Source organism: Chrysochloris asiatica, unplaced genomic scaffold (genome assembly GCF_000296735.1).
Source record: "Chrysochloris asiatica unplaced genomic scaffold, ChrAsi1.0 scaffold00100, whole genome shotgun sequence".
In the NCBI taxonomy this organism is placed as follows: Eukaryota; Metazoa; Chordata; class Mammalia; order Afrosoricida; family Chrysochloridae; genus Chrysochloris; species Chrysochloris asiatica.
The window spans coordinates 231,764-256,510 of record NW_006408618.1 but is presented as its reverse complement, the minus strand read 5'-3'; the positions used below and the strand labels follow the sequence as shown (position 1 = coordinate 256,510).

Below are 24,747 nucleotides of genomic sequence, written 5' to 3'. Positions count from 1 at the left end.
CTGTAGGATAAGCACTAGACTGCTAACTGCAAATTCAGCAATTCAAACCTACCAGCTGTTCCTTGGAAACCCTATACAGGGTCACTATGAGTCGGAACTGACTCAATGGCTCTTTAACAACAACAGGTCACTATAAGTAGGAACCAACTTGAGAGTAATGGTTTAGACAACTCCAAAAGCCCCTTAACCAATCTCCCTGCTTCTAGTCTATTATCCTCACAGCATCTAGAGCAACACTACACAGTGAGAATACCATGGGAGACACACAAATAATTTTCAACTTTTTAGCAGCTACATTATAAAAAGTAAAAAGGAACAAGTAAATTTAAATTTAACATTTTATTTAATCCAATCTAACCAAGATATAGTTGTTTCAACATATATAATCAATATTAAAAAAAATGATGGCTACCTAAAATAAGGGGGGCGATAAAGGCAGGAAGTGACTGGTTTACAAGGTTTAAAGGTGGAGTTTAGTTTGAGAGTCTGTAGGGGAATAGTTTTCATCTTGTGTAGATGGGTCTGGTTAAAAGAGTTGGGGATAAGATTCTTATGATTCAATAGTGGGTAATTGTTATCATGACTAATTTCAACTGTCACAATTGTAAAGGTGCAAGTTTTGTAACAAAAATGGGGGAGTAGTTAATCTTGCAGTCCAGAAACAAAGGACCCTAGGATCATCAAGAGAGAAGAGCACAAACAGAATGTGAGACCTTATGCAGAGAAGTAGCAACACCAGAGATGGAGGCAGAGACGGGGACATGCAGAGAGGGAGCAGCTGTGGACTCTAGACTCATGGGAAGTGAGGGAGTAAGAGATGGCGGCCAGGAGGCAGACTTGCAGAATGTGCCCTTTGGTGGTCTAAGTTATTATATATGCCTGAGTGTTTAAAAAAAACAAAAAAGAGCTAAAGTGAATAGAGAGAAATACTGTTACCTGGTGTTACATAGAGATTATAATCATTATAATGAAACAAGGTATATGATTTGTTGAATGTAAAACTGATAATCTGCCCTGCAAACTTTCACTCAATCCACAAAAGAAACCTTAAAAAAAATAATTAAAAAAAAAAATTCAATGAGCTATTTTACATTCTTGCTTTATACCAAGTCTTCAAAATCTGGTGAACATTTTACCATTACAGCACGTCTCAAATTGGATACTAAGTTTTCATAGGAGCACAGTGGCTCCATACGATAAGCACTGGATTGCAAACCACAAGTTTGAGGGTTCAAGGCTATCAGCCACTCCACGGGAGAAAGATGAGGCTTTCAGGCCTTCTGCTCCCACAAAGATTTAAAGTCTCAGAGACCCTATATCGGGTTGCTAATGAGTCAGAACCAACTTGACAGAACTTAACAACAAATCCACTAGGATGCAAGATCCACAATAACAGGGACACATTAGGAGTCTATTGCTATTTTCCAAATGACAAAAATGATGATTTTACTCAGGCAGCAACTGTAGGAATTAAATACAGGTGATCAATTTCAAGAACACTTGCAAAGTAAAGTCAGCTGCTTTGAGATCGTCACTGATGAAGAAGGAAGACACAGTTCACTCCTTAACCACAGCTGCAAAAATAATGGCAATGCTGGGTGTGGTGATGAGTAGTTCCTGTATCTGGCTATTTTCAGAAGCATCTGGAGAGCTTTTGACAAACACCTATTACTCTGGCCTAACTCCAAACCTACTGATCACTTGAAGCCCAATAACCAATATTGTAAGGTTCCACAGGTAAGTTTTACATAGACAATGACAGGTCTGCTTTGAGAAATGCCTGAATGAACCAGTATTTTGAGTATAATTATCCCTGGTATTTTCATCAGATACAAGAATCATGAGTAAATTTGATTACGAAATGGAGAGAGACATACACATATGAGAAGAGATAACCCAAAACCTGAGGTACATGGACTAAGAACATTAGTTTACCATGCTAAGAGCATTCATTTATCAAACACAGGCAACTTTATCTTTGTATGTGTAAAATAAATCCTAAGTCATGATTGATCTTGTCTCCCAATACCAATTCATCGTAAGTCAAGTTAATAATTTAGTTAGTAAAGACTCTAAAATACCTAAAAGAGCACTCACTATACAAGATACTGTAGAGAACACCCACGAAGAGTTACAGTTTGCCTATAAATCAAACAGTCTGAAACTTGAGGTGTTAAACAGTGTGGAACTGACCACAGATCATCAGGAGACTAGAGAAGGGCACAATCAGTAAAAAGGGAGGCCAGAAGTGGTGGCTTTGTGGATAACCTCAAACTTGATGATAGAGAAAAATTTTGACCAGCTTTAAGTGGAAAGAGGAGGTATTCCGTCCTTTTCCAGACTTAAATTTCAAAGAACTTTTACCAACATTCGTCCAGTGATCCACTCAAAGTCTAGAATAAAATTTTATTCCTTTCTCTCACCTACCACCTATAATCATTCTGAAATGCCCTATTTCTCTTTCCATCATTAAGCATATTGGCCTAAGTCTCCATTACCATTCCAGAATTAATTCCCCAGAGTTCTCACTTCTTCTATGTTGTTGTTGTCAGAGGTCTCACTTCTTCTATGTTGTTGTTGTTACGTGCCGTCGAATGGGTTCTGACCCACAGCGACCCAGTATAGTGTTTCTGAGGAGTGGCTGGCTGGTGTGGCCAACTTATTCTCCTAAAATCTGACTCTAGTCATGCCACAGAACAGTCTACAAATCTTCAATATTTCCTCAGTGCTTTCTAGTATCAAATTCTTCATCTGAACAATCAAGCCCCTCTTTCATATGGCCCCAATTCACTCTGCTAACTTTCATCTGACCCCCTATTCCTCTTATAGGTTATCTAGGCCACAAGGAAAATTCTCTGTGCCTCTGACCCCATCTCAATCTATCAAATCCTTACTCTTTAATACACATTTCCAGTCATCTCTCTTTCATGAAGTCTTTCCTGGACTCTTTGATCATTCAAAACATTCTGTATCTCTAATGGCATCCATATTCTGTCCAAACTCCGATCCCCGACAAATAATCATGAACACATTACTGGGTTGTGCTGCGGGTTAATGCAATGGGGTGCAAAGTTGATTTGAACCGCAAGGTCAGCAGTTCAAACTCACCAGCCGCTCCTTGGAAAGCCTTTACAGGGTTGCTATGAGTCAGAATTGACTCAACAGCACTTACCAACAGCAGCAGCATATTACTATTACTATCCTGGTGTAGAAGGAGCTCTGGTAGCATAGTGGTTACGAATAGGGCTGCAAACCTTAAGGCCAGCGGTTCGAAACTACCAGCCGCTCCGCGGGAGAAAGATGAGGCTTTCTACTCCCGTAAAGATTTACACCCTCGGAAACCCTGTACAGGGTCGCTATGGGTCGGACCCAACTCGATGGCACTTAACAACAACAACAACATCCTGGTGTAGAACTGCTGGATAATGCACTGACTGCAAGGTCGGTTTGAACCTCAAGGTCAGCAGTTCAAACCCAACGGCCACTGAGTCCTCAGAAATCGTATACAGGATCACTATGAGTCAGAACCTACTTCACGGCACTTAACAACAACAACATTTTACTACTTATCAGGCATTGTTCCAAGTACTTTACGTGTATTAAGTAATTTAATCCTAACAACCATAACACAAGATGTTGTTACTGTTATGTACCGTGGAGTTGGTCCCGAATCACAGCGACCCTGTACAGGGTTTCCGAGGCTGTAAATCTTTACGGGAGCAGAAAGCCTCTAACACAAGGTAAGTGCTACTATTTTCTCATTCCCCCTACATCTGTCAGATTGGCACATGGTGGTGGCTTGAATGTTGCTGTGATGCTGGAAGCTATGACACTGGTGTTTCAAATACTAGCAGAGCCACTCATGGTACAGATTTCAGCAAAGCTTCCAGACTTGGAAAGACTAGAAAGATGGGGTAGGCGGCCCATTTCTGAGGGATCTGTCCCTGAAAATCTTCTAAACAGCAGCAATGCATTAGCCGAAATAGTGCTGGAAGATGAGCCCCTCAAATTGAAACCCACTAAAAAAAAGGACTACGGAAGAGCTGCCTTTGCATCTACTATAATGATGTGGGTAGAGTGAAACTTTGGGACCTCACTCATTTGCTGATGAAGCACAACTTAAAATGAGAAGCAGCTGCAAATACCATTAATAATCAGAACATGCAATATAAAAATCTCTGGTAGCGTAGTGGTTACGAAATGGGCTGCAAACCACAAGATCAGCAGTTCAAGACTACCACCTTTTCTGAGGGACAAAGATGAGGCTTTCTGCTCCTGTAAAGATTTCCAGCCTCAGAAACCCTGTACAGAGTCGCTATGAGTCGGAACCAACTCCATGGCACATAACAACAATCACAGCATGGAATGTACAAACTATGAATCTAGGAAATTTGGAAGCATCAAAAATTCAATATACTGCATAAAGTTCAATATCTGAAGCATTAGGGAGCTAAAATGAACAGGCAAACACGACCATTTTAAATCAGACAATCAAATGGGTTTACTACGCAGGAAGTGACAAATTAAAGAGGAATGGAGTTACAGTCATTGCCAGAAAGAACATTTCAAGATCTATCCTGAGGTACCATGTTGTCTGTAACAGGACAGGATTCATACACCTACAAGGAAGACCAGTTAATGTAACTATTATTCTAATTTACACACCAAGCATCAAAGCCAGTGATAAAGAAATCAAAAATTCCACCAACTTCAGTCTGAAATTGATCAAACCTGCGATCAAGACGCATTGATGATTACTGGTGATTGGAATGCTAACCTTGGAAACAAAGAGGAAGGTTCGATCATTGCAAAATATGGCCTTGGTGATAGAAATGACGCTGAACATCACATGATAAGAATTTTTCAAGCCCAGCAACTTCTTCATTACAAATACCTTTTTTCAACAACATAAACAGAGACTACGCACATAGACCTTGCCAGATGGAATACTCAGGACTCATACTGATTACATCTGTGGGATGAGACCATGGAGAAGCTTAGTATCATCAACCAAAACAAAGCAGGGGCCAACTGTGGAACAGACCCTCAATTGAATATGAATGTTCAGGCTGAAGCTCAAGAAAATTTAAACCAGTCCACAAGAACCAAATATGACCTTCAGTATACCCTGTTCTGCAAAAAAAATAATAACACCAACCATTCCTCCCACGTTACTCTCTGGGATCAGCGATTCATTGCATGACCACACACATATCAGACACCGCAACTATGGGGTTTATTTAGGAAGTTATCAGGTTACAATTCAAGGTCGGAAAAGCCCAGGACACAGTTTTTTCAGTCAGCATAGCCTCTCAGCTATGCCCCTCAGGCAGGGTTCTTTCTGCCCAGTCAACGGTACAAAAGCTCTTTCAAGGTTGCTTTTATGTGCCGTGGAACATACCAATCCACCATAAGCCTCAACCTGAAGAAACTCAGCTCTACCTTAGCTGGTCAGCAAACCTAGCTTCCCAAACAAAGTGCCTGCAGACACCCTACTCCACCAGCAAGTCTCCTACCCAGTCACTCACCATTCGTTTCTCTGTAGGTGAGGAAGCCACTGCTCTGTCTCCTGCTCTGACTCTTGGTTCCGCGGCTGCTGCTCTGCCACTCCTTTGCCATTTCTCCATTGTCATGGCTTTCTCTGGTTCAAGGAACTCTCCACTCCTGGCTTTTCTTCTCTGATGGTAGTGAGAGGCCCCATCCCTTCTTAAATGTCTCTATTTAAACTCATTGGTAACATTGACCAATTCCCTCATTAGTTAGATTTCCAAGTGTTTACAATCACAATCCTGTTAACAATCACTCACAAGTGAATCATATAAACCATCAGCATCTTCCCCCCACCTTCTCTTCATTTGATGGAAGTTTGCAAAGACTATAGCTAGTTGTTGTTTGCCATCGAGTTGATTCCAACCCATAACAACCCTGTATAGGGTTTCCAAGGAACAGCTGGTGAGCCTGAACCACTGAACTTGCAGTTCAAACAACTTTACAGTCTGACGCATTAGCCCACAGTGCCACATCAGGACTCCAGTTGTTGTTGTTGTTAAGTGACCTCAAAATCAACCTATATTGACCCTGCATAGAGTTTCTGAGGAGTAGCTGGTGAGTATGAACCACCTACCTTGCTGTTCAAACCAACCTTGTGGTCCAGTGCTTATCCTACAGCACCAAACAGGACTCCATGGCTAGCTATTGTTAATGCCATCGAGTTGGATTCCAGCCCTTAGCGACCCTGTTTGGGGTTTTCAAGGAGCAGCTGGTTAGCTTGAACAACCAATCTTGTGGTTTAAACCAACTTCACAGTGCCACACCAGGATTCCATGGCCAGTAGAGACATTAAATAATTTACTAGAATACACATCTAAATTTATTAGAAACCACTTCAAGAATAGATTTGAGGCATTGGATTCTAATAAACAAAGGAAGATCAGACAAATTGTGGGGTGACATCAAAAACATCACATAAAAAAAAAAAAGCAAAAAAATCATCAAAAAGACAGACAAAACCAAACTGGAATTTAGCAGACATTCTGAAACCTACTCTTGAATGTAGAAAAGCTACAGTGACAGAAAGAAACAATGAAGCAAAAGAACTGAAAAGAACATTTCAAAAGGGAAGCTGGGAAATGAAAGTAAAGTATTATTGGAGTTAGAAAACCAAAAGGGTAGATAAAACATGTTCAGCATTTCTCAAGCTAAAGTAAAAATTCAAGTCTACTTGCAATATTGAAGGATTCTATGGGCAAAAAATTGAACAATACAGGACGCATCAAAAGAAGATAGGAGGAATACACAGTCACTGTACCAAAAAGAATTGGTCAGTTTTCAACTGGAGTCCTAGTGTGGCACTGTAGGGTAAGCAGTGGACTGGTAGCCACAAGGTCAGTGGTTCAAGCCCACCAGCTGCACCTCAGAAACTCTAACACGATCACTAGGAGTCAGAACGGAATCAATGGCACTTAACAGCAACAACAATGTTCAACCATTACAGGAAATAGCAAGTAGCATCTGATCAAGAAATGATGGCAACGAAGGAAGAAGTCCAAGCAGCACTGGAAGCATTGGTGAAAAACAAGGTTCCAGGAACTGACAGAATACAAACTGAAATCTCTCAACAAACTCCCTTATCTATGTCAAGACATTTGAAAGAACTGGCCAACCAACTCAAAGAGATCCATATTTGTGCCCATTCAAGACAAAAAAAAAAAAAAGTGGCCCAAGAGAATGCAGAAATTATCGAACAATATCATTAATAACACATGCAAATAAAATTGTGAAGATCTTTCAAAAACATTGCTAAGATGCTGCCAGAAATTCAAGCTGGATTCAGAGGCAAACATAGAACCTGAGATGTCGTTGCGCATTGCTGACGTCAAACATATCTTGGTCGAAAGCAGAGAATATCAGAAAGACATTTACTTGTGTTTTATTGACCATGCACAGGTATTCAAACTGTGTGGATCACAACAAATTACAGATAATTTTCTGAAGGCTCGGAATCCCAGAACACTTAACTTGGCTCATGTGGATCCAAGAGGCAATTGTTCAAACAGATTAAGGGGATACTGTGTAGATGGAAATGAAGAAAGGTGTGTGCCAGGATTGTATCTCTTCACCATACTTATTCAATCTGGATGCTGAGCAAATAATTCCAGAAGCTGGACTAAAGGAAGAATAACATCAGGGCTGGAGGAAGACTCATTAACAACCTATGTAGTATGCAGATGAAAATGAAGAGAACTTGAAACACTTGCAATGAAGAGCAAAGGATACAGCATTCAGTATGGATTGAAACTGAATGTGAAGAAAACAAAAATCTTCACAAACTGGACCAATACACAATATTATGAAAATGCAGATAAAATTGAAGCTGTCAAAGATCTCATTTTATTTGGTTCCACAATCAATGCTCATGGAAGAAGCAGTAAAGAAATCAAGACATGAACTGTACAAATTTGCTGCTAAAGACCTCTTTCAAGTGTTAAAGAGCTAAAATGCAAAAGACCTAGGACATGGTCTGGAAAACCACAGAAGAATCTGAATTATGGAGTTGGCAAAACATATTGAAAGTACTACGGACTGCCAAAAGAACAAACAAATCTGTCTTGGAAGAAGTGCAGTCAGAATGCTCTTTAGAAGTGAGGGTGGCAGGCTTTTGCCTCACATACTTTGGATACGTTATCCGGAGGAGCCAGTCTCTGAAAAAGACTTCTTATCATGCTTGGATAAGAAGTTGTTAAGTGTCATCAAGTTGGTTCCAACTCATAGCGACCTTATATAGAGTTTCCAAGGAGCGGCTGGTGGGTTTGAACCACCGACCTTGCAGTTCAAACTGACCTTGCAGTCCAGCACACTTATCCCACAGTGCCACACCAGGACTCCTGGTAAAGAAAAGGGTCAGTGAAAAAGAGGAAGACACCCAAGAAGATGACTGAAACAGTGGCCAACAACGGGTTCAAACACAATAACAACTGTGAGGAGGGCAAAGGACCAGGCAGTGTTTCATTCTACTGTGTACATAGTCACTATGAGTTGGAACTGACTCCATGGCACCTAACAACAGCAACAACACATTATCTAATTTTACAGATGAGGAAATTGTGTCACACAATTAATTAATATCCTAAGATTATACAGCCATTAAGTGGCAGAACTAGGACATCAACTCAAGTCATCTGGCTTGACAGAGTACATGTTCTTAGACTCAACATTCTAAAACTTCTCAAGACACTTTGTGCTAGTCTATGCAAGACTTTGTTGAGGATGAAATAGTGTCTTTCACAAAGCAGGCACTAAAATATGGCCTATTTTAATTCCTGTTGATCACAAAAATATCCTACTTTGCCTACGTCAGTCTCATTCCTATATAATCAGGAATGACCACAGCATGCAGAGAACAAGTGAGAGAAGTGACGGAGAAAGAGAAAACAGGAAAGAAAGGTGGGAAACTTTGAAAACCAAGATGAGATTTTAAAACAGAGGTGGTAACTGCAGTTTCATGGAATTAGCCATTCCAATTTTTCCAAGGCCTGTAAGGACTGGACCCAGAGAGGTCCAGACCCTTTATTTTATATTTCTGCCATTTCTTATCTATTTACAGACAGCCTATGAAAGCATACCTTTTTTGAAAAAAATAAAAATAGATAGATAGATAGACAGATAGATAGATAGATAGATAGATAGATAGATAGATAGATAGATAGATAGGTTTCTCAATAACATGCAAAAAGCCAAATCATAGACTCTCAGTTGAAAACAACATTCAAAGTCCTTTTATTTAACCCCCCTTCCATCAACACCATGCCAAGCAGCCAGTCCGTCCCTGGATTTATGGTTATACTTTAATATCTCACGGATAACCCAATCCCCTTATTATCTGTTATGATGAGCAGTCTCCCTTATGTTAAGAATAAATCTGTTTGCCTGCACTGTATCTTCTAACCCTATTTTATAAGAATTGTTTTTGTTGCTAAGTGTGGTTGAGTCAGTTCCAACTCATAGTGACCCTATACAGGGTATTGAGGGTGCAAATCCTTATGGGAGCAGAAAGCCTCATCTTTCTCCCTCAAAGTAGCTGGTGGGTTTGGGTTGCCAACCTTATGGTTCGCAGTCCAGTGCTGATGGTATACTGAGACATTAAAAGCTCCTCAAATATTTGGAGGCAGCATCATGACCCCACTAACAATTTTCCAGAAAATGCTTCTCATAAGAATTGTTAGCCTGCTTACCCTGATGGTAACAGTACAGTTATATCAAATCTTGTGCCATTCTGAGTCACCACACTTGCTGAAGGAGCTGTTGTATACACAAAGCCTCACATAGTTTCTGGCATTCACATAGTCATAATATGTTTTGTAAACTCTCTGCCCTCAAATATAACATTTTGTATACAAAAAATATTACCCCAAAAGTAATCCGGCAATGGAACCCTGGTGGCGCTGTAGGATAAGCACTGGGCTGCTAATCACAAGGTTGGCAGGTGAAACCCATCAGCCACTCTGAGGGAAAAAGATGAGATTTTCTGCTCACATAAAGATTTGCAGCCTCAGAAATCCTATACAGGTCGCTATGAGTTGGAACTGACACCACGGCACTTAACAACAAACTAGCAGGAACATAGGCAAATTAAACATTCGAATAACTGGAAAATCTAGGGGTAGGAAAACACGGTTTTTAATGCATACTCCTTTGGAATACATTAGCTTTTATGTATTTTTTATATGTACAGATTACTCTTTCAACTAAAAAGTTAATTTAACAATATAAAAATAAAACTATATCCATTTTGTCTCCTGGTATTACACTATGGGATGAAGCACTGTACTGCAAGGTGGGATTGAACCACAAGGTCGGTGGTTCAAACTCACCAGTTAATCCTTGGAGTTGCTGAGTCGAAACCGATGACTCAGCAGCACTTAAAAGACGACAGTAAAGTGGAGTAGTATAGTATATTGTGGATAGCACTTTTGTGATAAAAAAAAAAGAGTGTGTGTGCAGTGGTGAAGCACTCAGCTGATACCCAAAAGGTTGGTGGTTTGAACCACCCAGTGGTTCCACAGGAGAACGACCTGGTAGTGATCTGCTTCTGTAAAGATTACAACCTAGAAAATCCTATTAGGCAGTTCTACTCTATTATAGAAGGAGCTCTGGTAGAGTAGTAGTTATGAGTCGGGCTGCTAACCTGGAAACTACCAGCTGTTCCGAGGGAGAAAGATAAGGCTTTCTGCTCCCGTAAAGATTTACAGCCTCAGAAACCCTGTACAGGGTCGCTATGGGTCGGAAACGACTCAACAGCACTTAACAACAACAACTCTATTAAATAAGGAGCTCTCGTAGCATAGTGGTTATGAGTCTGGCTGCTAACCTGGAAACTACCAGCTGTTCCGTGGGAAAAAGATGAGACTTTCTGCTCCTGTAAAGATTTACAGCTTCGGAAACCCTATGCAGGGTCGCTGTGAGTCGGAACCAACTCCATGGCACATAAGCACCACCACAACCACTCTATTACAGGAGTCACTATGAGTTAAAATGGCTAGATGGCACTTTACCACAATATAATAAAGATACATCCTACCACTTAAGTGGAGTCCAGGTGTGATGCTGTGAGCTCATGCGTCAGACTGCAGAGCCATTTGAACTGCAAGGTCAGTGGTTCAAGCTCACCAGCTGCTCCCTGGAAACCCTACACAGGGTCACTATGGGTCCGAATCGACTTGACGGCACTTATCAACAAGAACCACCACTTAAATACAGAATCATCAAACAGATTTAATCCAATCCAGAAGCTTTCAACAATTTTGAGGACAACTCAGAGTAAGAATACATTTTACAGTGTAGCTTAGTATGCATGTAAGGAGCCCTAGTGGCACAGTGGTTAAGCACTGTTAACCGAAAGGTAGGCAGTCCACATTCCCCAGCCACTCCGGAGTAAGATTTGGTCGTATGCTTTCCAGCTCTGGAACCTCTACAGGGCAGCTTTACTCTGCCTCATAGGCTCATTATGAGTTGGACTATGGCAACAACGAATAGTACACATATACAAATATGTACCAGGGGACTTCAAAAAGTTCATAGAGTATTCCATCATCTCTCAAGTCCATTTTTTCATGATCTTTGTGAAGCTCTGTTAAATATAACTAAATGCAAAAGTTTTATAAAATAGTACTTTTAATTTCTTCTTGGAATATAGTATGACACTTTTTTTTTAAGGCTGCCATAATCCACTAAATTGGTATCATGTTCCATTAAGTAGGATTGTTGTTATTGTTAGGTGCTATAGAGTCGGTATCAACTCATAGCGACCCTATGCAAAACAGAACAAAACGTTGTCCAGCCCTGGCCAACCTCACAATCATTGCTACACCTGAACCCATCGATGCTGCCACTGGGCCAATGCATCTTGCTAGGGGGTCTTCCTCTTTTTTCCTACCCTCCACTTTACCAAACATGATATCCTTCTCCACTGATTGGTCCCTCCTGATAATATGTCCAAAGTATGAGAGACAAAGTTTGACCATCCAGACACAATACAATCTATAAGAGTAGATTGTATCTTAAGTCAATCTGTTTTGAGATATCTGTTGTTGTTCTTAAGTGCTATTGAATTTTTTCTGATAGCGTTTCTGAGTGGTTGGTGGGTTTGAACTGTCAACCTTGTGGTTAACAGCCCAGTACTTATCAGACTGCACCACACATTTCTGTTGCTGTTGTTAAATGCCACTGAGTCATAACAACCTTGTTCCAACTCATAACAACCTTGTACAGGGTTTCCAAGGAGCAGCTGGTGATTTTGAAGCACCGAACTTGTAGCTGAAACCAACCTTGAAGCCCAGTGCTTATCCTACAGAGCCACAAATAGAGGACTCCAAGTAGGAATGTTAGGAATAACAAGATCTGCTGTAATGCTGCCCCAGTCATATCATTCAGAACTCAATATGTCACCAATAGCTACCTTGGCTCTTTCTTACAAGTTCCATTGACAAAGAATTTGACATGATAATAATGCTTGTTGAAATTATTTCTATGAAATCTATGGGATCACTCTAAGAATGTAAACACACAAAAAAGTAAAGACAATGAACTAGGCAAACTGAAGTATGAGTATTTCCTATAGAAATTTTGCTTTTACTATATCAAAATGTTCACCAATTTCTTTAAGTAGTAACCTTTCCCTTCATAGCTTTTCAGAAGTTTGGCCATACCAGGTACACTTTCTAACTAATGTCCATGAAGTGAATAAATATGAATAATACATGAAAACATCTAATATCTCATTGTCTCTTCCTGGGCCTATCTGATTAGCAAAGTTACAATTTACTCAGAAGTAAACTTTCTCAGCTTTGTCTTAGTCTAATCAAAATTCTACTCCCTATTTCCACTATGGAAAAACTATTGTCTAATGTCACTCCTGATCAGATAGCATGGGGAGTATTGAAGAGAAGAAAAGGAGGGTCCAACAGAAGGGAATGGGAAGAGGAGGCAGGGTGAGGATGAGAGGGAGGCACTTTGAAACAATAAAAGGAGGAAGAGAAGACGATGAACTGACGCACAACTCCCAGTTCTGAACATCCAGTCCCAAACCCAAAAACTGACTCTGTTTTTGACCTTGGGCAGCTCAGGATAGTAGCAAAAAATCAAGGTAGGGGAAAGTTTCTTCTAACAAACTAGTACAATGCCAGACCTTGTTATCAATAAAGGAAGAAAAGCTAAGGTACCTATGACTGGTGTGGGGAGTGGGAGTACTGGTGGGTGGGATCATCAGTTTTGTAGTAATAAAACCCTTGAACTTACTGGAGCATTTTTCCCACTCAAGAATATGCAAATCACTGAACATCGACTCCCTCCCTACTCCTCTCAGGCCTCAGTTTCTAAACACCACAGCCCATTCTCAGATTTTCCCACAGAACATTTTCCCTGACATTTTTGTCTTCAATTCGATGCATTCCACTACTTTCATTAAATGTCTTATTTTTTAAAAAAACAAACTAGAAAAAAAGAAGTCTACCTCCTGTAAATAAGTCTTAGTACCTTGAGGTCCCTATAAAGCAGTTGGTTTTATTCATCCTGCTCTCAATTAATCTCCACTGAATCTAGTTATACTTTTCATCCCTCCAACCTCTTGTCTTTCCTGCTACTTTTTTCTCAAGTTCTCTCCAATATACACACTATCTCTTTGTGATAGAGTGACAGTCTAAATTCAATGCCTTGTTGTTAAGTCAGGCATTGAGACAGAGATCACCAACTCCCCTGCTTTGACACTGATACTTCAGTACATGCAGCCTTGAGCTAAAATGATACGAGCTGCCAAATGACACTGGAAACTCATATAATATCTCCTTTCCACTTATAGCCTAGCTCAATTTAAGAACTGCAGTTTTTTTAAGATTGTTTTATCTATATGTATGTAGACATATGACTTTTTTTAAAAATAAATTAATACTATGAGTTTTTAAAATACAATAGATTGCACTCATTATATCCAACTCTCTTCATTTTACATACTCATTTTAAACTTGTGGTCTCATATCTTATTCTATTCTCTTTTTATACATAGATCAGCCCTTTTTACATTCATACTGCTTTTGTTCACCCTTACCTAATACACTTAGTCAAAACTCAGTAAATGCATAATCATTGGCTTCACTTGACCATCAGTTCTCCAGATTACTTTTGTCATATCAGAAGCTAAATCCCAACTTGGCCCCTTAACTAGTATGTGGCCCCAGGCAAATGATTTGTCTCTCTAATTCTCAGTTTCTTCCACGACTGATATGGGGAATGTAAGAATAAATAAGAGTATGCAGGACATTAGAAGGACATAACAGAGTCTGTGTGAGGTATTTTGTAAGTCTTAACTGTAGGTTCCTTTCTTCAGTCCACTTTATAAAAAAAGTGTGAAGCGTTGTTGTTGTTGTTAGATGCCATCGAGTCGGTACCGACTCATAGCAACCCTATGCATAACAGAACGAAAACTGCCTGGTCCTGGGCCAACCTCACAATTGTTGCCAGGCTTGAGCCCATTGATGCTGCCACTTTGCCAATCTATCTCACAAAATTCAGAGTCTTCCTCTTTTTCTCTGATGCTCCATCTTACCAAACATGATATCTTTCTCCAGTGACTAGTCCCTCCTGACAATATGTCTGAAGTCTGAGAGACGAAGTTTGGCCATCCTGACCTCCAAGGAGCACTCTGCCTGCACTTGCTCCAACACAGATCTGTTGGTTCTATTGGCAGTCCATGGCACTTTCAATATTCTCCTCTAACACCATAACTCAAAAGTATCACTTCTTCTACGGTCTTCCTTATTTAATGTCCAGCATTTGCATGCATATGAGATTATTGAAAATACCATAGCTTGGGTCAGGCACACCTTAGTCCTCAAGCTGACATCTTTGCTCTTCAACACTTTAAAAACGTCTTCTGCAGCAGATTTGCCAAATGTAATTTGTTGTTTGATTTCTTGACTGCTGCTTCCCTGGGTGTTGATAGTTGATCCAAGAAGAATGAAGTTCTTAACAACTTCAATCTTTTCTCCATTGATAAGAATGTTGTTTATTGGTCCAGTGGTGAGGATTTTTGTTTTCTTTACATTGAAATGCAATCCGTACTGAAGGCTGTGCTCTTTAAACTTCAACATTAAATATTTTAAGTCCTCTTCACTTTCAGCAAAGGCAGAAGCATTCTCACCCAGTGGAGAGGGTGAGGATTCAAGGTCACTGGAAGGAAACCCAGCCTCTTGGACACCTGCCCAGCTGAGAGGGTCCTGGGAACTGAGAGAGACACCCTGACAGTGGGGTTAGGGATGGCGGCTTCACCCAGGGATCTGAGCTCTACCAAAGTCACCCCCCACCCCCGCAATGTGTATATCGCAGGTTGTTAATGAGTCTTCCCCCACTCCAAATGCCACGTTTTTCTCCATATAACCCAGCTTCTTGGATTATTTGCTCAGCATACAGGTTGAATAAATATGGTCAAAGAATACAACCCTGTTGCACCTTTCTTAATTTTAAACCATTCAGTGTTTCCATGTACTGTTAAAACAACTGCCTCCTTGGTCCAGGTACAGATTCCTCATTAGCACAATTAAGTGTTCAGGAATACTCATACTTCGCAATGGTGTCCATAGCTTGTCAAGATCCACAAGATTGAAAGCCTTTGTGTAGTCAATAAAGCACAGGTCAACATCTTTCTGATATTCTCTGCTTTCAGCTAAGAGCCATCGGACATCAGCAACGATGTCCCTTGTTCCACAGCCTCTTCTGAATCCAGTATGAACCTCTGAAAGTTCTCTGTCAATGTATACTTACTTGCATATAGTTGTTTCTATATTACCTTTAGTAAAATTTTACTCGCATGGTATATCAAAGATATTGTCGGATGATTTCCACATTCTGTTGTGCACAAATACGGATCTCTACCAATCACTGGGCCAGATAGTTGTCTTCAAATTTTCTTGGCAGAGATGAGTGACTGCCTCCAGTGCCACTTCACTTTGTTGAGAATTTTCTATTTTTATTCCATCAATTCCTAGTGTCTTGTTCTTTGCCAATTCCTTCAATGCACCTTGAACTTTTTCCTTCAGTATTATTGGCTCTTGATCATATGCTACCTCTTGAAATGGTTGAACATCAGCCATTTCCTCTTGGTACAGTGACTCTGTGTATTCCTTCCATCTTCTTTTAATGCTGTCTGCATCATTCAATAATTTGCCCATTAGACTTTTTAAATTAATTCTGAGAGTATGAGAAATTGCAAAACAGACTTAGAGATAGGGAAAATGTTGATCATATAAAACATTAATTTGGATTATTCTATATAATACACTAGCTCAGGGCTCTCTTAGCTTGGGTCTTATGGGATAGGGGAAAAATTCTATTTCCTTTTAATTTTTACAGCTTTCTCTTAAAAATTAAATTAATAATAATAATAAATAAAACTTCACAATTTTTATCTCTATCCACTGGTTCTTAGGAGCACTACTGACCCTGTAGGATAAGCACTGGATTATTAACCACAAGGTTGGCTGTTCAAACGCACCAGCCACTCCATGTGAGAAAGATGAGACTTTGTGTTCCTGTAAAGATTTACAGCCTCAGTAACCCCATACAGAGTTGCTATGTGTCAGAGAGGAACAACTCAATGGCAGTGGGTTTCGGTTTGGGGTTGTACTATTTAGCAACTTAGATGCAGGAAAACTGAGTAAGGAAATCATTGGATTATAGTTTTATTAGGCAAATAAAATAGTAGACGATAAGATAGGAAAGGAAATTGATGTTTGCAGGGTAGTGGCCATACTGGTAAGGATGATAACAACTAGTGTGAATATGATAGGATCAGTGGATCAGTAATATAATAGCATAGTTAATATTAAGTTCCCATTCCTCCAAGGTTCTGGATGCCTGTCACTCAACTTCATTCTTTAAGTTGAAACAAGTACATTTATTATGTCTCTTAATCATAAGTAAATGGTACAACATAAATATCCTACTCAGTTCAATTCATGTAGTTGTATTGTTTCTGGGACATTTAATTTAAAGGTATTAGTTGATTGCAATAATTAAATTCTACCAACTAGAAAATGTAATAACCTATAACTATGTTATGTAATGTTAATTCAGCACAAATATCTTTGGGATCAGGGACTTTACAAATTCATTGCTGTATGAAGAAAATTTTAATTTTTTGACACTATTTAGATAGCTATTTGGCAATCATGAACCGTGATTTTCAACAATTTACTAAATTTCAACTATCAGCACCCATTTATCCATTAACTAGGAAACCACTTCCTGAAAAACATTCACTCATTCAGATGCTTTGACATTTTAACAAAATCCTCTCCCCCAAAACAAACTTTATTTCTGATTAAGAAATATCATTAATATGAACACTTCTGTGCCTAATCTCATTCTTAATTAAAGGCCTCTTACCTGCTCAATTTTTAAATACTCTCTCAAAATCAGTGAAAGAATTAAGAGCAGATTGGGGTCTGTCTTAATTATGTGTTCATGTTTATTCAACAACTGCATCAAATGGTTCACTTTTAAGGTTTTCCCCCATTATCAGCTTTAATTTGATAATCAACAGACACAGATTTAGAAACCTCACCACTATGTAAATACACATTAGTTGAATACTGCCATGTTGAAGTGAACTCCCTCAGCATTGTCACTTCTTAAAAAGTCGCTTATTCAATTCCCATTAATCACAAAATCTATTCTACTTGTGCAAAACTGAAAGTCTGTTTAACACTCAGGATAGAATTTTTAAATGTGATATCCCCTGCCTATATAATTAGCATTGAAGAACTAATGTTTCTAGCAAGTATATCATTAAAAAAATTTGCACGTTAGCAACTAGTACAGTTTTCATTTAACACCTCTATAAACAAGTTATGTGCACACTAAACACATACGTAAACAGCCCAATTACATTTTAGAGCTCCCTTTAAGAAGGCCTAACTTCGTCTCTCATACTTTGGACATATTGTCAGGAGGGACCAGTCGCTGGAGAAGGATATTATGTTTGGTAAGATGGAGGGTCAGAGAAAAAAAGGAAGACCCCCAACAAGATGGATTGGCCAAGTAGCAGCATCGATGAACTCAATAGTGGCAACAGTAGTGAGGTTGGCCCAGGATTAAGCAGTGTTTCATTCTGCTGTGCATAGGGTTGCTATGAGTCAGTACCGACTTGATGGCACCTAACAACAACAACAATGAAGAAAGAGTCCTGGTGTAGCGCTGCGGGCTAACGCACTGGACTGCAAAGTCGGTTTGAATCACAAGGTCAGTGGTTCAAGCTCAACAGCCACTCCTCAGAAACCCTATGATGGTGGTGGTGGTGGTGGTGTGCCCTGGAGTCTATTCCAACTCATAGCAATACTGTATAAGGTTTCCGAGGCTGTAAATCTTTACAGGAGCAGAAAGCCTCATCTTTCTCCAGCGTGACTCATGAACATTGCACTACCAGAGCTACCTATACAGGGTAGTTATGGGTCAATGGCACTCAACAACAACAACAATGAAATAAAAAGTTGCCTCTGTCTAAGGAGTAGCCTCAAATCCTATGCAGATTTACATAAAAAGTAGCGCTGTAGGACAAGCACTGGACTGAGAACTATAAGGTCGGCAGTTCAAACTCACCAGCTACTCCTCAGAAACCCTGTACAGGGTCACTATGAGTTGGAATCGATTTCACGACACTAAACAACAACAAATAATAATATATTAACAGAGTCATACAGCAATTTCTCATTTATATAAATGATTTTTTTTAAGTGTGTTCAGAAAAAGAAATTAAAAGTATTAATCCAAGAAATTTGTAAGCTTCTGTAGAATACAATGATTTAGCATAACAATGGAGCCACAAACGAAACTAGGGGAGCAACAGTTCAGCACCTGGTTGCTATCCCAAATGTTGGTAGTTCAAAACCATCTAGTGGCTCCTCAGGATAAACACATAGATACCAACTCCTGTGAAGTTTAAACCCACACCCAACCAAACTCATTGCTGTCAAGCTGATTCCTACTCAGAGCAAGTCCTTAAAGATTATAGCCTAGAAAACCCTATGGGGAAGTTCTACCCTGTCACACAGGGCATCCCTAAGAATCAAAGTCAACTTAAACGCATATAACGTGGAAGCAAAATAAAATCCTACCTCCGTTCTTTTTAAGTTACATTGAATGAACCATGAACAATTTCTCTCTCTAAATTTATTTCCTCTCTCTTAAACTTGAACTAAAAAGAATACTTTCCTTTTAAGGTGTTTTCATGAGAATTATATGAGATTATTCATGTATAAACACCTCTACATTGCACTTGACACATAGCAATTTCTCAAAAAAAAAAAAGTAGTTGAATAAATTCTATTATTCTATACAAAATAAACCAGACCAGTGGACAGACCACTACCTGGTTACTGAACCCCTATATATTCAGACCATGAGTCTCAGTTTCTATTCGTTAGACCTTACGCAGCCTCTCACTACCAACCTATGTCTCCTCCTGAACTACCAAAAGAGCAATCTGGTTACTCACACTTTATCACATTAATATGTAAATTCATCACTTCAGCAAGAAAATAAAAAACAAGTTGTTCATTCATGACTCATTTTATTCATAACAATTTCAAACTTGTCAACCAAAAATCAGTTTTTACAGCTGCAGTTAAATGAAATAAACATATTCATATCCAAATTCACTCAGCGGTGTCAGAAATTAACATAAACAAACTATCTGAATGGAGAAGATACTGTTAGTCCCTTAAATGTAAACTGTTAACTACTAAGAAGAAAATGCATTGTTATTTTCAAGAAAACCAGTTTAAATCATGAGTAAACACTTAATCTACCCCTTGATTTTAGGGCTAGATTCAATAACTGCACTTTAGGGCAGAGTCTTAAAATGAAAACTACATATGAATGAGGAAATTTGCATTCTTAAAGAAAAGGGCCATATCTGTACTGCAAATTTTCTGTGTAATAAAAAGATAAAATGTTAAAGTGGAATATATGTATATATCCCACTCCAACCTGGCTGAATCTTTTATCAAAGTGTTGTTGGTTTCCAAGGAACAACTAGTGAACCTGAACTCCCGACCTTGAGGTTCAAACTAACTTTGCAGTCCAGCGCATTAACCCACAGCACCATACCAGGACTCCTTTATCAAAATAGAGAAATCCTTTTCCCTAGGGTTGGTTTATAATTAGAAATTAGATAACTCAATAATTTCATGATTGAAACCTTAACTAAAATCAAATGACCTTTATAATTAAATTTTCTCCACATTCATAAGCTATGGTAGGCAGGTATCCTTACAGATAATAAACACCATATATATTTATTAAATGAATTTTTCCTCTATGTTCATCCTTTGATTTGACATTCTAACAGTAATATATAATTGGTAAAACTTTTAAAAGTAATAAATCACTAATGCATTCTGGTAAATGCTAGAATTTGTGAATTTATACTTTATCTATTTTCCATTCATTTCTGAAAAATACTCAAGCTAACATATTTTACTCCTCTATATGGGCTGTGGAGTCCTGGTATGGCATTATAGAACACGCACTTGACTTCAAGGTTGGTTTGAACCTTAAGGTCGGCAGTTCAAACTCACCAGCCGCTCCTCAGAAAACCTAGACAGAGTGGCTATTAGAACTGACTCAATGGGACTTAACAACAAGTTTCAACAAGTCTTGCCATAAACTATGTGTGTACTGTTGTTGTTAAGTGCTGCCTTCTAGTGGGTTCCAACTCATAATGATCCTGAATGAGGTTTCCCAGGAGCAGCTGGTGGGTTTGAACTACAGACCTTGTGGGTCACAGTCTAGTGCTTATCCTATAGTTTCATCCAAATAAATACACTTAAGATGCATAAAAATAATAACTGCTTTAGAAGTACTTACATTCCTAATCTTTAGACATTTGTTTGAAGCACAAAAGTAGTTAAAGACAATTAAGGCTTCATTATGGGATACTCTGAAGTGTGGAAACACAAAAATATATTGTCATCAAGCCTCCCTCTCCCTATGGATGCTACTTTAAATCTATGAATTTCATTGCAGTAAATCAAAGAAAGTAAAACCCTGAAGTATTTAACTGTTGTTTGTACATGTCACTTCACCAACAATCCAAGATGACATAAGGAAAATGCTTTACCATCACTTTTCTCATTACTCAAAATAAATGATAAAATTAAGGCAAAGTAATTACTTAAGGATATCAGCCAATAACCAGCAAAACATGTACAGTTTGTCAGGTTTCTTGGCTTTTTAAGTCATATAGGAAAAAAAAGTTTGCACCAAAGAGTATCACCTGAGAGAAACGAGCATATACTTTATGAATAAAACATTCCCAGAGGAGATACGGGTATAGCCAACTCTTACATTTTTCACATCACCAAACAAAACAAAAAAAGACGATAGGAATATAAGCAAGAATCTACTAAAGCATAATCTACTAACAAGCAAAGTAAAGAAATAAAATAAAGTACTTGTGCATTCTCTGTCTCTCTGTCTGTGTGTCTCTCTCACTCTCTTCCCTCTCTTCTCTTTTTCTGCTGGTTTACTACCAGGAAACAGATTTCAGCTTTCATAATGCTTTCAAATGAGATTTTCTCAGCAAATGTCTGCACTCCTCAAGCAAGGCCATTAAGGTAACTTAATCCCTTATGAATTTCTCACTGGTTTCTAACTAAATAATTAATTCTTCAGCTGTTTTTTTTTTTTGTTTGTTTGTTTTTTTAAGAAGCACAAAGAAAACTGTAACTATAATTTAGATTCAGAATGCTATCTTGAAGACTAGCAGGACAAATAAAATCTTAGGAAACTGAACATGATGGGGGGGGCAGTGCGAAAAAGATGCTGGTCAATTTCGAGATGATGCAGGAATGACATGGCACCTGGACACCACAAGTCCACGTTCACTACGGATTAGCCTCAGTTTCTCTGGAATTTGCCTAATACTGTGAATAGGTGTACACACTAACACAACAGCTTTTATTCTTTGATTCCCAGGAGGAGGTTGGTGTGGAAGCATCGCCGGATTAGGCTTCACCACAACAAACAATTTCCTTATCTTAGCACACCACCTCCCCTGCTAAGGGCAGGCGACAACAGTTTCGAACAGTAGACAGCTAAGAGGAGCCGAGGACCAAAGCATGAGGGGAAAGCATCTCCGCGGAGAGGCGGGGGTGGGGGATAAGGGGATGAACAAAACCCCACAGCTTCGCGGAGAGCTGGAAACGGAGGCAGGAAAAGGAGAGGATGTGGAGCAGGGGAGACAGGAGAGCAGACTGGAAAGCGCCCGGGCGCACTACGCAACCAGACTGCCCCGGACAGGCACGCACCCTGCGGGGAAAGTAGCCCCGGCCGCCGGCCCCCTCCCCCGACTCCCGACCGGAGGAACGGGAGGAAATGGCTTTGTATCGCAGGATGAAAGGCAGGCAGGAGGGCCACCAAGCGGGGGGTGGGGATAGAGGATGCCCGAAGTCGGGAGGACCCCGCCCCACGGACGCCACCGCTCTGCCCCTCATTCCGCCGCAGCCCTGACCACCCCCCACCCCGCCCCAGACTCCCGCTGCCCGTCCACGTTCCAACCGCCCGGCGCCGCGCGCGCTCACCTGCCCACGAAGTTCTCGAGCACCGAGCTCTTGCCGGCGCTCTGGCCGCCCACCACGGCGATCTGCGGTAGCTCCAGCAAGCAGCTCTGCCCCAGAGCCGAGAAGGCGTCCTGCAGACGGTTCACCAGAGGGATAAGCTCCTCCATCTCCCGGTTCCCCATCCTGTTTGCGTGGCCCGTCTATCGTCGGACCCTCTACGCTTCAAAGACCTGGCCCCAGTCCGGGCCACGCAGTTCTCGCTACCGCCGTCGCCGCTGCTCTGGGCTCTGTCCACCAGGTCCAAGCGCAGACGTCGGATTCCGCCACCAGCCTGCCGCTCAGCTACTGACAGATAACGGCCTGCAACGCGCCTGCGCGGGCGAGGTAGGGCGTGGCCTGGCTTCACGACGCCCCGCCCGCGCCCCGCCCGGCTCCGACTCCGCCCCACGGTTCCCGACCTTACAGCTCCGCAGCCAGACACCAAAGACCCCGCAGTGCACGCACTGCTTCCCAGCTGCGGCCGGATGGCACCGACTCTGCTATCTGCTACCTGGGCTTAGAGACAAAATTACAATATTAGGTCAAGGAATGGCATGAGCTCACTAACAGGCGGCCGCACCGCTACCTTCCAATTACTAAAGCCAAAACCCAGGGGAAAGCGCTATTCGGATAACAACAACGCTATCACCAACAGTTTTAACCATGAGAGAGTGCACTTTCCAAAAGGAAATGTCATAACGTCGTAACCTGCTCCGGAACTTGAGATGACTCCTAGAGAGGCCTAATGAAATCTAGACGCCTCAATTTCAGGACCTGCGTAGTCTGACCCTACTTAACTATTCAAATTTAATGACTCTCCTCCCCAAGTCCGAGTCAGCAAAGGTGAAATCCCCGAGGTTTCATTCACTACGCCTCCTTCCCCGCCCTCCCCAACCCCCTTTCCACCTACCTTGCACAGTCTGTCCTTTGAGACTTCTTCTCCCAATCTACCTTCTATATCCTCTATTGATAACGACGTATTCTGCACCCATTCTGTTAAATTTAGCAAACTGAGAAGGCACTGTCAATTCCTGTGCCTGGCAATGGAAACACAAAGGTCCTGCCTCCTTAGAAAGCTCCTCTGTCATCTGCTCCCAAATAGTCATACTCCTCAAGATTTAATTCATGGGTATCTTCGTGTCTCATGCTTCATTCTTTGCTTGAGGATTTCCTCATGATTTTGTTGTTATTGTTAGGTGCCTTCATTCGTTCTGACTCATAACTGAAGGAAACACTGTCTAGTCCTCTCCTATCTTCATAATTGTTGTTAAGCTTGAGTCCCTATGATATTAATTTCACATAAAAACTAAAAGCTACAGAAATTTAAACTGCAGTCAAACATCCCTCTTCTGCACTCTGGACTTCACTATCTGTTGGTAGGTGCCATTGAGTCGGTACTGACTCATAGCGACCCTATGCGCACCAGAACAAAAACACTGCCTGGTCCTGCACCAACCTCACAATCATTGCTACATTTGTGCCCTCGTCTGCTGCCACTTTACCAATCCACCTCCCTGGGGGTCTTCCTCTTTTTCTCAGACCCTCCATTTTACCAAACATGATATCCTTCTCCATAGACTAGTCCCTCCTAACAATATGTTCAAAGTATAAAAGACAAGTCTGGCCATCCTAGCTTCCAGGGATCATTCTGACTGTACTTGTTCCAACACAAATAGGTTAGTTCTTTTGGCAGTCCGTGGTACTTTTAATATTCTTCAACACCATAGCTCAAATGCATGTATGCTTCTATGGTCTTCCTTATTCATTGTCCAGCTTTCACATGCATATGAAGTTACTGAAAATACCATGACTTGGGTCAGGCACAATTTAGTCCTCAAACTGACATCTTTGCTTTTCAACACTTTGAAGAGGTCGTGTGCAGCAGATTTGCCTAAAGCAATATAATGTTTGATTTATTGGCTACTGCTTCCAAGAATGTTGATGGTTGATCCAAGCAAAATGAAGTCTTTCACAACTTCAAGCTTTTCTCCACTTATGATATTATCTAGTGTAGGGTGGTGAGGATTTCTGTTTTCTTTACACTGAGGTGCAATCCATATCAAGGGCTGTGGTCTTTGATCTTCTTCAGTATTTTAAGTCC

The 24,747-nt window shown here is 40.4% G+C and overlaps 1 protein-coding gene across 4 annotated transcripts in view; it reads right to left on the bottom strand.

The window, feature by feature from the left end:
- The window catches only part of DNM3 (dynamin 3), a 1,007,215-nt gene extending 984,243 nt beyond the window's left edge, over nucleotides 1-22,972 (bottom strand). For 3 of the 4 annotated variants that reach the window (XM_006867044.1, XM_006867045.1, XM_006867047.1), the window contains exon 1: nucleotides 22,629-22,972. In XM_006867044.1, coding sequence (XP_006867106.1) covers nucleotides 22,629-22,789 — 161 coding nt within the window. In that variant the 5' untranslated portion in view covers nucleotides 22,790-22,972. The remainder of the gene's footprint in view (nucleotides 1-22,628) is intronic. The other variant, XM_006867046.1, reaches the window with a different exon arrangement.
- Nucleotides 22,973-24,747: the final 1,775 nt, after the last annotated feature.